This window comes from Mauremys mutica, chromosome 20 (genome assembly GCF_020497125.1).
Source record: "Mauremys mutica isolate MM-2020 ecotype Southern chromosome 20, ASM2049712v1, whole genome shotgun sequence".
Taxonomy (NCBI): domain Eukaryota; kingdom Metazoa; phylum Chordata; order Testudines; family Geoemydidae; genus Mauremys; species Mauremys mutica.
In genome coordinates this window covers 2,432,914-2,446,623 of record NC_059091.1, presented here as the reverse complement: position 1 = coordinate 2,446,623, position 13,710 = coordinate 2,432,914, and the positions used below count along the sequence as shown (strand labels likewise).

Sequence of the window (13,710 nt, the reverse complement as noted above, 5' to 3'; positions counted from 1 at the left end):
GCTGTCTCTGCCCTCCGGGGGGGGGGCGGGGCTGTTGTTTGGGACGCAGGCGGCCCTGCCCCAGACAAGACACAGCCTGGTGCTGCCAACCCGCCCTGCCCAGCCAGACGTCTCTGTCTGAGCCGCAGCTCGAGGCCCCCGCCCCCCCGTCACTGACAGCCAGACCCTCTCACATGCCAGGGAGCCGGGGGGGCTGCCCCCCAACCCTTCCAGTGCTGCCCCCCCTTCGACACCCAACCAGAGGGCACTGGGCAGAGCTATGCCCTGCAGCCCCAGAGCGGGACATGGCACCCCCCCCCGGTGACCCTGGGGGCAGGGCGCCAGCTCGATGGCCTGTCCGGCTCTCAGCTGAGGCTGCTGGTTAGTGTGACCCAGACGCTTGTGTCCAGTGCGGGGCTGAAGGGGGGGGATGTGTGTGTGCCCCCCCCCCCGCACACAGACTGCACCGAACCCAGCCCTGCAGAGGGGCTGAGCCGCTCCAGGCCCTGTTCCGGATACAGCAGGACTCTTCCCTCTCCAGCCAGGCAGCAACCCCAGGATCAGGCAAAGCGGGGAGCTGAAGCTGTGGTGACCCCCCCCCCCCGACTCTGCCTGTGTCCAGCAGGTGGGAGTGGAGGCTGCAAACAGCCCCCCCTGCATGCCATAAACCCACCGTCAGCCCCTCTGCTGCACCCCCTCCCAGCTGGGGCAGGGGCAGAGCGGGGTGTCTGGCAGGGGGATGTGGAGCAGCCGGGCTCGGGCGGGGTCACTGGCTCGCTGGGCCCCAGGGGAGGCCTGCCTAGCTCAGGGCTATTAGAGATAATGGAGCTGGATCTGCCTAATGGATCCTTCCCCTGCAGGGAGCTGCCAGCCCAGCCCACAGAGCCAGCCTGAAACAGCTGCTCCAGCCCCATCCCCCTACTGCCTGTCCCCCCCCAGCCCATGGCTGCCCCACCCCCCAGCTGCCTCCATCTTCACTGTTCCACCAGCCAGTGCTCTGCTTCTGACTCTCACCCCTCCCAGCCCCACTGCAGGATCCAGGCCTCCCCAGACACCCTCCCAGCCCCACTGCAGGATCCAGACCTCCCCAGACACCCTCCCAGCCCCACTGCAGGATCCAGGCCTCCCCAGACACCCTCCCAGCCCCACTGCAGGGTCCAGGCCTCCCCAGACACCCAGCCCCACTGCAGGGTCCAGACCTCCCCAGACACCCTCCCAGCCCCTCTGCAGGATCCAGGCCTCCCCAGACACCCTCCCAGCCCCACTGCAGGGTCCAGACCTCCCCAGACACCCTCCCAGCCCCACTGCAGCCCGCTCAGCCCTGTGTGGCATGGGAGGGGACTATGTCTTTGGCTGGGGGCTGCTGGGTCCCATCCATGCAGCTCCTTGGAGGCCAGTGCTCCATGTGCAGGAGGGGATGAGGTGCCGTCCTGGCTAAGGACCAAATTCTGGCCCCACCCCACAAGAGCCAATCGGTGTAGTCTCGAGCCATTAAAATTGGCATCATGGAGCAGACACTGGGCAGGGAGCCAGGACTCCTGGGTTCTATTTCCAGCTCTGCCACCGACCTACTGTGTGACCTTGGTGACGTCCCTTCCCTCGCATCCTGTGTCTGTCTAGCCCGCGAGCGGCCTGGGGCAGGGACTGTCTCACTCTGGGTCTGTGCAGCTCCCACCGGGTGCTGCAGATAAACACCGTGGCCTGGGAACACAGACCCCCATCAGCCCCGATCACCGACTCCCAGTGTGTGTGTGGGGCGGGGGGGCAATGCCATGTGCCCTGAGCCACATCCGGCAGCCCCATGTCTTGTCACAGACCCCCCCCTCCCATTCCCGGCCTGCCTTCCCCTCACCTGCCTCCTGCCTCCCTGGCCATGCACGATGCGGGGGGGGGGGGGAATAGCTTTCCTTGGCCCCGTCTCTGCTGGCGCCGCTCAGCAGGCTGCACAGACAGACGGTGCTGGGCTAATGGCCTTTGAATGGCCCCCGAGCGCCGGCCTGGTTTCTTGCCGAGCGGTTCCCGGCCAGGCCCTGGTCGCTGGCTGTTTCCCCCCCCTCCCCGGCTGAAGATTGATCTGGGGCGGGTGGGAAGCGCAGCAGTTTACGGGAAGCGCAGGCCGTGTTGTGTCTGTGCCCAGGGACCTCGTGGCAAGGAGGGCGAGGGAGCCGGCAGCCGGCGGTGTTGGATTGCCAGGCTCAGCAGATCCGGCGCTCGTGGGGAGGGGAGGGGCTCCGTGGCGAGGCAGCTGCCGGCTGGAACCCCATTTCCGAAGGACACGGCTGTGCTTTGGGGGTAGCCAGAGAGAGCTCAGCTCAAAGGGATTCCTGGGATGGGGCCTTGGCCCCATTGGGGTAAATCTGGGGCAACCTCTGGTCTCACCCTGGCTTCATGCCAGGACCAGAGCAGCATGGTATGTGGCTGGATAGATAGAGGGGGTGCATGGGGATAGAGAAAGGGGCTGTACGGGAACAGATAGCCGGGGTGCGGGGGGGTGGATGGATGGATGGAGAGGGGGTGTACAGGAACAGATAGACGGGGGGTGTGGGGGTGGATGGATGGAGGGGGGTGTACAGGAACAGATAGATGGGGGGGTGGATGGACAGAGGGGGGGTAGGAACAATCTCAGCTGTGTTCATTTCTCTCTTCGCTATTTACAAGAGCCAAATTCTGCCCCACCCATGATCCAGGGCCCTCAGTCTATGGGGCCATTCGGGTCTGGGTACTGAGGGGGCCAGTCAGTCTGATGAGCTTTGCTGAGAACCAGCGAACTCACTGCATGGGGTGGGGGGAGGGCTCTGAGGAGGCCACTCACTGCCCCTGGACAGGATTCAAATTGGCCACCTCAAGGCAAAAGGCCCCATAACCCCATTCCAGGTGGCCCAGGCCCGTTGGGTGTCTCAGCCCTGCAGTATGAGGCTCCCCACCCCATGGCTGTGTCTTCCCTTCATGCCGTTCTCCCCCCCCCCTTCACTCAGGTGGGGCCACCTGCCATGGAACCCCTTCCCTGGCAGCACCGCCGGCCCCCCCCCCCCCCGGACTGTCAGACAAAACCCAGGGAAGGGGGGGAGGCCGCGAGCCCCACAGCTACAGCAGTGAAGATGGGGCTGGGGAGGAGGCACCCACCCCTTTGGGGCCACAGAAATGGGGCCTATGCCTGATGGCCTGCATGGGAACCCCCTCACCCCACAGTGCAGACTTGGCCTCAGAGCCAGGGGGCCACTGGTTAAATTCCAACACCCCCACCAAGGGGGGAACATGCTGCCCCCCAGAAGTAGCTGCATTTCCCTGGGGCAAAAGGCTGGGGGCACCCCTGTGGGGGGGACCCCACAGAGCTGCTCTCAGCGCTCAAGCCCCCCTGCACTCTTTAGGGGGGAGAAATCAGCCTGAGTTCACCCCAGTGCCCCTCTGACAATGGGCTGAGCTGTGCCTCCGGCTGCAATTCCATACAGGAAAATCCTGCCCGGGTCCCACCGCCCGAGAATCCCCCAGGTGCAGATCAGAGCTGAGTGCGCGGGGCTGGCGCCAGGGAAGGCTCCATCAAGCCCCCCGGATCGATGGCTCTGGCAGCTGGAATTTGCTGTCTCCCCCGGGGGCTCCGGCCCCCTCCAGCCATCTCCTTACCTGCTTGGTAGCTGCTCACCCTCCCAAGGAGCGGGGACGGGGCTGTAGGTGCCCGGCTGGGAGCCTGCCAAATACCTCCTGGGTGCTGACGGAGCAGCCGGGGGTCCCCATCACCTTCCCAGTACAGCACTGGGGTGGGGCAGGCACCGTCTCTCTCTAGCACTGAGGCTCTGACCACTCAGCACCATTAAAACACCCTCCACCCCACAAGAAACCTCACCTCCAGCCTGTCCAGCCTGCCCCCTCTGTTCCCCCAGCCCCACCAGCCGGATCCTTCTTCCCTTCCTGTCCTAGACTGGCAGGCAGCACGGCTGTTAATAGCTGCCACGCCCCACCCCAGCAGTGGCTGGATGTGTGGATGGGTCTGTGTAATGTTTGCTGGGCACCATGAGGTCCCAGCCAGGGTAGGGCCATCGACTATCAGGGAGGGAGTGGAACAAGCCCCCCGCTCCTGCTCCAGGGTGTCGTCAGGTGTGGGGGGAGGCATTTGCCCTGCAGTGCATGTGGGGGAGGGGGCACAGATTAGGGAGGGGCAGGGACTCCCTGCTGTCCTCTCCCCCCTACACTGAGGGCTCCAGGACCTTGCCTCCTCAGCCAGCCGTTTTGGGGGTGAAGGGGCCCTGCAGGACACGGCCTTCAGCCAGCTGCGAAGGAAGAAATGCTGCAAGCAGCATCCTAGGACTCGGCCGTGATTGCACCGTGTTCCTCCAGGCAGCCGAGCGCCCGCCCAGGGCAGAGGGAGCGAGGCTGCCAGGGAACCAGGACCGTCCAGCATCTTTCTAGAACAGCCAATCTGAGTGACAGTGCAGGGAAGGGCCCTGCCAGCATCTCACCCAGCTCTCTGGGCGGTGCCCCTCAGTCCAGACCTGCAGCCCCCTGCTATTCCCACCCACTGGGGGGCTCTGAAAACCCCTACAAGCTGCTCCCTCCCCATGTGAGTCTTGGCCTCCACCCCAGCCCTGCCACCAGGGCCCATTCTGCCCTTGGCCAGAGCTGCGGGGCTGGTCTGCAGCATCTGCTTCCCACCCAGGCAGCTTGCAGAGGCGGTGCCGGGACCCCTGCTATGCCCCCCTCATGCAGAGAATAAATCCAGGGCCCCCACCAGAGAGAAAGCAAAACCCAGGAGGAAAGGGGCCACCCCACCCCAGTGAGGGCCATTACCACCACCTGCTGGGCCAGTCTCCTTGGGGAGCAGCTGAGTCCAAGCTGAAATGTCTCTGGGGCAGGAGTTTCTAACACCTCCCCCAGAGGTGGGTCTGCACCATGGGGCTCACAGGGGGGAGCCAGCCCCTACACACAGGGGAGCAGACAGGCTGAGGAACACGCTGCCATTTGCACAACCAGGAAGTGTGACAGCATCTGAGCAGGACATTTAAACTACTGGGAGAGGAGCTGTGCTGCAAGCGGCCTAGGCTGGCGCCAGCAGGCCTGATCCCATCCTAGCCTCCCCCTGGTCTCTCCCCAGCCCGCTGCCCTTTCGTTCCAGGAGCTGGCACCCTAGCAGCAGCCTGGTGCTGGGGGAGGCACACGCCAGGGGCTGTCTGGAGGGAAACCAGCATGGGCAGGGCCACTGGGAGAGCCAGCCCAGTGTCAGGGAAAAGCAGGAGGTTTGGATAGGGTCTGTGGAGCCAGCCTTCACCCACTGGCTGCTGCTTTAATGCCCAGCCTGGCCCTCCCCCCCCCCCTCAGAGGGGGAACTGAGGCACAAAGTCCTGGCCAAGCTCTCAGTGCATAGGGTGCAGCATGAGCCCAGGCTCGTGTAGATAAATCTCTGCATTAAGTATCTTCACATAACTTCGTATTATGCCTCTGTTCTTGTAACTTTGTATCAGATCCTTATTTAGAAAACTTTGTATTGAGCCTTGGTATAATGTTAAAAAAAAGTCTTTTTGCTAGAATAAGATTCCTCCCCACCCCCCTTTTAATCAACGAACGAGGTGTGACAGCCAGGGTGGAGGCAGCACCTCCCGCCAGCTGCAAGAGCTGGAGAGGGGATGGGAGCCAGACCCACGAACAATAAAATGTCTCCAGGGGGCTCACTGAAGAAGCCCAGACCTATTGCCAGCCAGGGGGGTTAGTAGCAAGCACCTGCTTTGGGGAACACCCTCGGCGCAGCATTGCTACAACACCCAGAAAGCAGCAGCCCAAAGGACCAACAGACACAGATTTTGAGGCTGGTCCAGATCTGCAGCAGAGGGAGGCTGCTATAGATGTGAGGGGTCTTGCACAGGACCCTGGGTCTTGTCGAGAGGGGAGCATCGATCCGGATCAGCAGAAGCCCGGCTCCCCCCACCCCCGACTCTAACTCACCTGGCCAGTGAAGTTAAGGGGAGCAGCTCATTGGTAACAAGCTGGCGTGTGCGTGTGCAATATCGCATGTGCGCATGCTACGGGGCTGGTTGATACATGGCTCACCAAGAACCGTGGCGCTGCCTTTTTCCCCCTGAAGATCCTGGGCGGCACTTTTAGTACAACACTCTGAGCCCTGCCAGGAGAGGCCCTGGCCTCACAGCCTGAAGCGCTGCATGGCCCAGCACCTGAGCCCAAGGGGAGTGGTTATAGCACAGGACTAGCCCCTCCTGCAGCCCTGGCTCGGGGGCCCAGGACAGGATGGGGGCCTGTTGGGTCCTTTTCCCTTGGGCCTCCACTGCCCCCTGCCCAAGGGGGAGGATGCTCGGACAGGAGCAGTTAGGGTAGGGGCAGGGGGTTGAAAGGAGGAGCCCAGGGAGTGGCTGGAGCCCAGGGCTGCACTATCCCCCTCTGGCTTCCTCCAGGACAAGGCAACCCCGAGAGCCCTGGAGAGAGCTGGGGGGGGGAGGGGGGTATTAACAGTGGAGTGGGAAACTGCTCTGGCCTATCTGCACCCCATAGGGCTAGGCAGTGAGAGGAGTGCAGCCATTCCTGGGGAGAACAGGAGGCAGGACGCCTGGGTTCCCTTGCCAGGCTGTACAACGCAGCAGCCTGTGCCTGGGTCCTTTGAGCAGAACAGGCAGCTGCCTGCTAGAGCCGTCAGCTGTCAGGTTGCTGCCCAGGGTGAGTTTCTGCCCCCGCCCGGCCTGCTGGAGTGAGCTGGGGGCTCCCAGGGCCCAGGCACTCGGCTGTTTGCCCCACACAGAGCACCTGCCCCATGCATGGCGGGGCCTGGCCACCCCAAGCCTGGAGTGAAGTTCTCCCCATTGCCTGTGGGGCAGGCTGGGCTGGTGGGGACAGGTCCCCGTCTCACCCCCAGCTGTACTGAGCCAGGCAGAGCTGCTGCAAAGCAGAGGTCCTGTCCCCCCAGCAGCACACTGGGGGGTCTCAGTGCCACACAGGAGGCCACGACTGAGATGTGGCAGATGGCAGCTGGATTAATGGCTCCAGGAGATGCAGGAAGAAGCTACAGCAAGTGCAGGGTTGTTGTTATGGTGACCATGCTTCTGCCCCCCAGCAGGGCTCCATCACCTGCCAAGTGGCATCAGTGAATGGCTGAAGCGTGACGGGGGCACTGCTCCGACGCAGGCGTTGCTGGGACTGAGGCAGCTTTGTCACAGGCTGAGGACGCCAGGGGTCCCAGGCCAGAGTGTTTGGCTTGGCAAGGAGCCGAGAACAGCCCCATCTGCCCCCTTCCATTCAATAGCTGGTCCTCATTGAGGTTGCCCTGGCCCATCTCGAGGCACCCTCGGCACCCCCCCTGCCCAGGGCCAAGCCAGAGCACGCAGGCGCCGTCTGCCCCGTAGGCGAGTAAACGGGACAGTCCGAGTAGGAAGAGCACTTTTTAATGACTACAGGACACAGTGGAGAGTTTTACAGGAACAGGGAAAACAGAACTAAAGTGACAGCATAGGGAAGAGACGAGACACGTTAATACTCTTCTCCTTCGTCCTCACCCTCAACGCTATCTGCCCCCACCTCTTCGTAATCCTTCTCTAGGGCAGCCATGTCCTCCCGCGCCTCCGAGAACTCGCCTTCCTCCATCCCCTCCCCTACGTACCAGTGAACAAAGGCACGCTTGGCATACATCAGGTCAAACTTGTGGTCCAGACGAGCCCAGGCCTCAGCAACAGCTGTGGTGTTGCTCAGCATGCACACGGCCCGCTGCACCTTGGCCAGGTCACCGCCAGGAACCACAGTGGGAGGCTGGTAGTTGATACCAACCTTGAAACCAGTTGGGCACCAGTCCACAAACTGGATGCTGCGCTTGGTTTTGATGGTGGCAATAGCAGCATTGACGTCTTTGGGAACCACGTCCCCACGGTACAACAGGCAACAGGCCATGTATTTCCCGTGGCGAGGGTCACATTTCACCATCTGGTTGGCTGGCTCAAAGCAAGCGTTTGTGATCTCTGCTACAGTCAGCTGCTCATGGTAAGCTTTCTCAGCAGAGATGACCGGGGCATAGGTGGCCAGAGGGAAGTGAATACGGGGATAGGGCACCAAGTTGGTCTGGAACTCTGTCAGATCTACATTCAGGGCACCATCAAATCGGAGGGAGGCGGTGATGGAGGACACGATCTGGCTAATAAGGCGGTTCAGGTTGGTGTAAGTGGGGCGCTCGATGTCCAGGTTCCTGCGGCAGATGTCATAGATGGCCTCGTTGTCTACCATGAAGGCACAGTCCGAGTGCTCTAGGGTGGTGTGGGTGGTCAGGATGGAGTTGTAGGGCTCCACCACTGCGGTGGAGACCTGAGGAGCAGGGTAGATGGAGAACTCCAGCTTGGACTTCTTGCCATAGTCAACAGACAGACGCTCCATCAGCAGGGAGGTGAACCCAGAACCAGTGCCACCTCCAAAGCTGTGGAAGACCAGGAAGCCCTGGAGACCTGTGCACTGGTCGGCCTGTTAGAGGAAAGAAGTTACAAGCTGCCTCTGGAAAATGCACAGGACTCCTGGTCACAGGAGCCTAGCTAGTGCCAGGCCCTGCCCCAGGCCGTCTTTGCCAGCCCTGCTCTTTGATCGATCAATTACAGTTTGGGAAACAGACACAGGTACTGCAAAGCCAAACAGCTGGGACAGGAGCATCTGCCACTGACGAGCCTTTTGGCTGCAAGATTGACAGCTGGTCCCCTGCATTGCCACTTCAAAGAGGTGAGCTGGCTCCTAACCTTTCCTCCTGTAAGAGGCAGTGGGTTCGGGGCTCAGACCTCCAAGGAACCACAGCAACGTCTCACCGCTCCAGAGACAGCAGCTCTTCCAGAGCCGAGTCCTTCACACCCAACTGCCATTGCCAGTGGGCCTCTGCCTGGGGAAGAGGGTGGAGATGGAGGTAGCTGCCCTCCAGCGTGTCACACTGGGGCAGGTGGCCCCCCACAAGGAAGTGGGGCAGGACAGGCAGCTGTTAGGGAGTTGTGAGAACTCGCTAGGTGAATAACCCTGTGTGCGCCATTCATGCCCTGTCCCATGGGGGGCAGACCTGTCTGGAACAGGAGACGTTTGCTAGGGAGCCGATTCCGGCAGAACAGGGGTTGGCACAAACATGTGTCAGCACCATTCGCCTGCCAAGACTGGTGCCGCAGATCGGCCTTGCTGGCGAGAGACTCACTCACCAGCTTGCGGATCCTGTCGAGAACCAGGTCGATGATTTCTTTCCCAATGGTGTAGTGCCCACGGGCATAGTTGTTGGCAGCATCTTCCTTGCCGGTGATGAGCTGCTCGGGATGGAAGAGCTGGCGGTAGGTCCCGGTGCGCACTTCATCTGGGGAGGAAAGACAATTTAGCATTAAGCACCTTCTCCATGGTGATCGCAGGAACACAAGGCTCAGGACTCGACCCCAGAACTCACCTATGACCGTTGGCTCCAAGTCCACAAAGACGGCTCTGGGGACGTGCTTGCCAGCACCCGTCTCACTGAAGAAGGTGTTGAAGGAGTCATCTCCTCCACCGATGGTCTTGTCACTGGGCATCTGGCCATCAGGCTGGATCCCATGTTCCAGGCAGTAGAGCTCCCAGCAGGCATTGCCGATCTGGACACCAGCCTGGCCGACGTGGATAGAGATGCACTCACGCTGCGGGAAGAAAGGGACATTGAACAGCCTGGCTGGGGGCAGTTCTGCACCCAGTGTCACCAGCTGATCATGGGGTAGATTAGATTTATGAATGAGCCATGTGACCTGCACTGCAAACACCTCCAGGAGACAGTCTCTAGGCCAGAGAGGAGCCATGTGGAAACCCCCAGCAGGAAGAGAGCTGGCCCTGGCATGTGATTGTGGCCAGCCAAGTACCCCCCCCCCCACACACACACACAGTGGGAAGAATATGCTGTGACTTAAGGAACCATTTGTTTAGCTAAGGCATCTACTAGAACACATCAGGCTCCTGAACCAGGCCAGACAAGGGTTTTTCCCTGACTACATCAGCACAGAGAAGCCACATTACAGGCCGGCCAGGCTATCTGAAAGCAGCTAGTCAAAGCAGCTCTGGCTTGCAGGGTCAAAGCAGATTTGAAACATCAGACCTGTGATGAGGCAGCAAGTTCTCAGCTGCAGCCTAGTAACTGTTGCTGCTGACTGAGTCCCCGGCAGGCTGGCCTCCAGCTCCAGGGAACATTCCTGACGGGCCCCATAGAAACATGCAAATTCCCCTTTTCAGTCCCTGATCCACGTCCCCCAGCAATTGTGTAACCCTCACTGAGCTCATTCAGCCTCGGCTTCAGTCCTAGTCTTTCAATACAAGGCCCCTTTAAGCCAGATTAAACCAGCAAGCTCCAGCCATCTGACTCATGGAAAAACAGGCCAGATAAGCAGCCGCAAGAGCTGCAATTTGAAGGGCTGTGGCCAGCCATTTAACCCTGCAGGGGAGGCCGAACCGCGGCGCTGTCTAGCCAGAGCACTCCCAGCAGCAGGGTCTGGAAAACAGCTTCTCTTTTCCTAAGAAGAGGTTACGACGGCCAGAAATTCCAGCCGAAGCAGAGATTTGGCTGATCCCCAGAGAAGCCAAGGGACTGAACAAGCCGATCTGGAAGGTTGTTTCGAAAAGTGTTTCCGCTCCACATTCGCCAGCCGCAGGGCTTCTGAGGCGGTACCGAGTCCCTGCTGAAATGCAGCCAGGGGATGTATTACGGCCTGGCTCACGGTTCTGAGATCGTGACCTGGGTAACGCTTTAACCCGCCTTTCTCCTCCTCCCAAAGGGGAAACTGAGGCACCCAGAAGCGCTGGCAGGGGTCACTTTGCAATTTGGTGTGGGAGGCCGCTGAACGTCGCCCCTCAGTTCACTTGAAGTGTCGATCGCACTAAATGGCCTAAGGAATGAAGTCCTCGGCAGCCCCGCTGAAGCGCTGACTAAGGCGGGCAGCCTCCCGGGGCCAGGGTCACCCTCGCTGCGCATTACTCACCCCCAGCTGAGGCGCTCAGGGGAGTCAGGACTGCAGGCGGGCTAGGTACAGGGCCCAGCAGTCTGGGCAGATCCCCGGGGCGCAGACCCAGTTTACAGCGCTGGCCTCCCATGCCTGGGGGGGGGGGGGGGGCATTTCCATGCTCCTGTTTTAAAGCTGAATATTGTACCCGAGACAAGCCGGGAACAGCCTAATCCCTCTTCAGCCAGCGCCACTTCCTCTCTCCAGGCTTTAAACAGCCCCTCCTGCCTCCCCGGCCCAAGCCCTGGCTCACCTCCGCCCCCTCCCACTGCGCCCAGCCTGAGTCACCTGCGCATTCCAGCTTCGCTTCACCCCGCACCAGCTTCCTACCCAGGCGGAGCCGCAGGGCCCGGCGGCGCCTAGTGGTTAGAGGAGGCAGCTGGAAAGTCAGGCTCGGGGCTCTGTGCCCAGCAAGGAGCGGTCAGGACGCCTGGGTCCGATTCCCAGGCCAGATGGGCCCCGAGTCTCACTATCCCTGACCCCAGTGATGGGGGACCGACCCCCCCGCCCAGGAAATACGCTGCCAGGCGTTATAGCCGCCGGTCCACAAGGCCCCGATCCAGGGCGCTCCTGGCTGCAGCGGGCTCCGGGTCACATGCGAGCCTGCCCCGCCCCGGCGAACTCCCGCCACGCCCGAGCCCCCCCGCGGGGAGACCCGCGCACGGGGCCGAGCCGAGCCGGCTCCAGAGCCGCGAGCTCCCCCTCCCCCCCCACCGCAGAGCGAGCTTCCGCCTCCGGCCGAGCCCGGCCCGCCCCGCGTGGCGCAGCAAGGAGCCGAGGGCGCGGCCCGGGATGCTCCGGGCCCTGCGCCACGTGGGGGGCCACCCAAGGTCACGGGACGCCCCGGGTCTCCGCCGGGCCCAGGCGCCCTGCGCGCAGCGCGGCGTGGGGGCGCCCCACGCGTGCCCGCCCCTCCCCCGCATGCCGAGCTGCGGCTGCCCCAGCCCCTCCCCCACACAGTGCCCCCACACACACAAAGTGCGCACAGTCCCGGGCGGAAAGCTCGCCGGGGGGGGGGTCTCGAACCCGGGCCCCGAACTCACCATGACGGTAGCGGGGCAGCGGCGTCTCTCACTATCCGACCCTTTAGGGAGTCTCCAGTGAGAAGAACTTTGGGCTGCCCCCGGGCGGGGCCTTATATACCCTAGGGGGCGGGGCGAAGGGGAAGGGGCGGGGCCTTGTGCCCGAGGGCCGGGGAGGTAGGGTGTGTCCCTCCTCCACGCCACGCCCCTGGCCTACACCCCGCCCCCGCGGTGTCCTGATTGGCAGGTTCGAAAGTTTGAACTCGCACGTAGTGGGTGACGGACGCAGAGTGGAATGTGGAGGGGGGAGGGAGGCCTGGGGGTGGGGGAGATGGGGGATGGGCTGGGGGAGACATGGGGGTGGGGGATGGGACGGGGGAGGCCGGGGGGGGCAGAGATGGGGAACCATGGGGGGGCAGCAATGGGGGATGGGATGGGGAGGCATGAGGGTGGGGGATGGGACAGGGGAGGCCTGGGGTGGCAGAGATGGGGGATGGGCTGGGGGAGACATGGGGTGGGGGATGGGACGGGGGAGGCCTGGGGGGGCAGAGATGGGGGATGGGCTGGGGGAGACATGGGGTGGGGGATGGGACGGGGGAGGCCTGGGGGGGCAGAGATGGGGGATGGGCTGGGGGAGACATGGGGGTGGGGGATGGGACGGGGGAGGCCTGGGGGTGGGGGAGATGGGGGATGGGCTGGGGGAGACATGGGGGTGGGGGATGGGATGGGGGAGGCCTGGGGTGGCAGAGATGGGGAACTGGAGGTGGGGTGGGGTGGCAGCGATGAGGGAACCATGGGGGTGGGGGATAGGCGGGGGGAGACATTGAGGTGGGGGATGCGATGGAGAAGCATTACGGTTGCCAGTCCTCCAGGATTGCCCTGGAGTCTCCAGGAATTAAAGATTAATCTTTAATTAAAGATTATGTCATGTGATGAAACCTCCAGGAATGTGTCCAACCACAATTGGCAACCCTAGGAGGCCTGGGGCGGGGGAGATGCAGGAGGGGCTGTGGGGACATGGGGAGTGAGAGAGGGACTGGGTGAGACACGGAGGTGGGGGATGGGCTGGGGGAGATGGGCAATGGGTTGCGGAGGTGGGGTGCAGAAGGAAGCGAGTAGTTCTGGTAGCTCAGTGTTCAGTGAATGAGGAGGGGGCTGGACCAGGCAGCACCTCCCTGCGGAGGGGAGGCCAGTGGAGGGAGGGGGCAGCAGATCACAGGAAGGGCCTGAGAGGAAGGCGAGGGGGTGGGACCACCGGTGTTGCTGGGGAGCTCGCTCTGAGCAGCCCCCCTTCTCCTGGGGTGCTCCCCTGTAACGAGGGGTCGGGGTCGCCTGCCCCCTGTGGGCACAGAGCCCCAGCGACATGCGACCTGGCATCGCCCCCGGTCTGCAGCCTGGCTGGGGGGTGCTGTGGGCAGGCGAGGACCCTGCGGGGGGACGTACGGGGGTCTGAGAAGTCTCTAGCGTGCACAGGGCCTGAGCGACCTGGCTTTGCAGGCCAGCGCTGACCCTGTTCATGGGGGCAGCGACCTGGTGCACGGGCTCCAGATCAGCCTGTGCCCCCAAGCGAAACACCAGGAGCACTGGCCTGGCTTTCAAGGCATTTCCCTCGCCCTGGCTCTGCCAGGCTGCCCGGCTCGTGTGGCTGCCCCTGCTTGGAGTCTGTAGCTCTGCTGCCTGTTTAGCCTGTCGGGTGCCCCCCGCCGAGCAGCGGGGGCAAGGGGTTAACAGAACAGTGCTCAGCTCTAGTTAACCCTGGT

The 13,710-nt window shown here is 62.7% G+C and overlaps 1 protein-coding gene across 1 annotated transcript; it reads right to left on the bottom strand.

Moving 5' to 3' along the window:
• Positions 1-7,339: 7,339 nt before the first annotated feature.
• On the bottom strand, positions 7,340-12,122 carry TUBA1C (tubulin alpha 1c). Its single transcript, XM_044995505.1, has 4 exons — positions 11,972-12,122; positions 9,359-9,581; positions 9,123-9,271; positions 7,340-8,415 (listed from the first exon to the last, which is right to left on the bottom strand). The coding sequence occupies exons 1-4, from the start codon at positions 11,972-11,974 to the stop codon at positions 7,441-7,443; spliced, it is 1,350 nt and encodes a 449-aa protein (XP_044851440.1). The 5' UTR covers positions 11,975-12,122; the 3' UTR covers positions 7,340-7,440.
• Between the last annotated feature and the right edge of the window lie 1,588 nt (positions 12,123-13,710).

What these genes read in the sequence shown, in the direction of transcription:
- TUBA1C (XM_044995505.1), bottom strand. An exon ending in CTTGGAGCCAACGGTCATAG is followed by an intron (nt 9,272 to 9,358) that starts GTGAGTTCTGGG and finishes TTTCCTCCCCAG; the next exon opens with ATGAAGTGCGCACCGGGACC. An exon ending in TCGACAGGATCCGCAAGCTG is followed by an intron (nt 8,416 to 9,122) that starts GTGAGTGAGTCT and finishes TTCCTCTAACAG; the next exon opens with GCCGACCAGTGCACAGGTCT.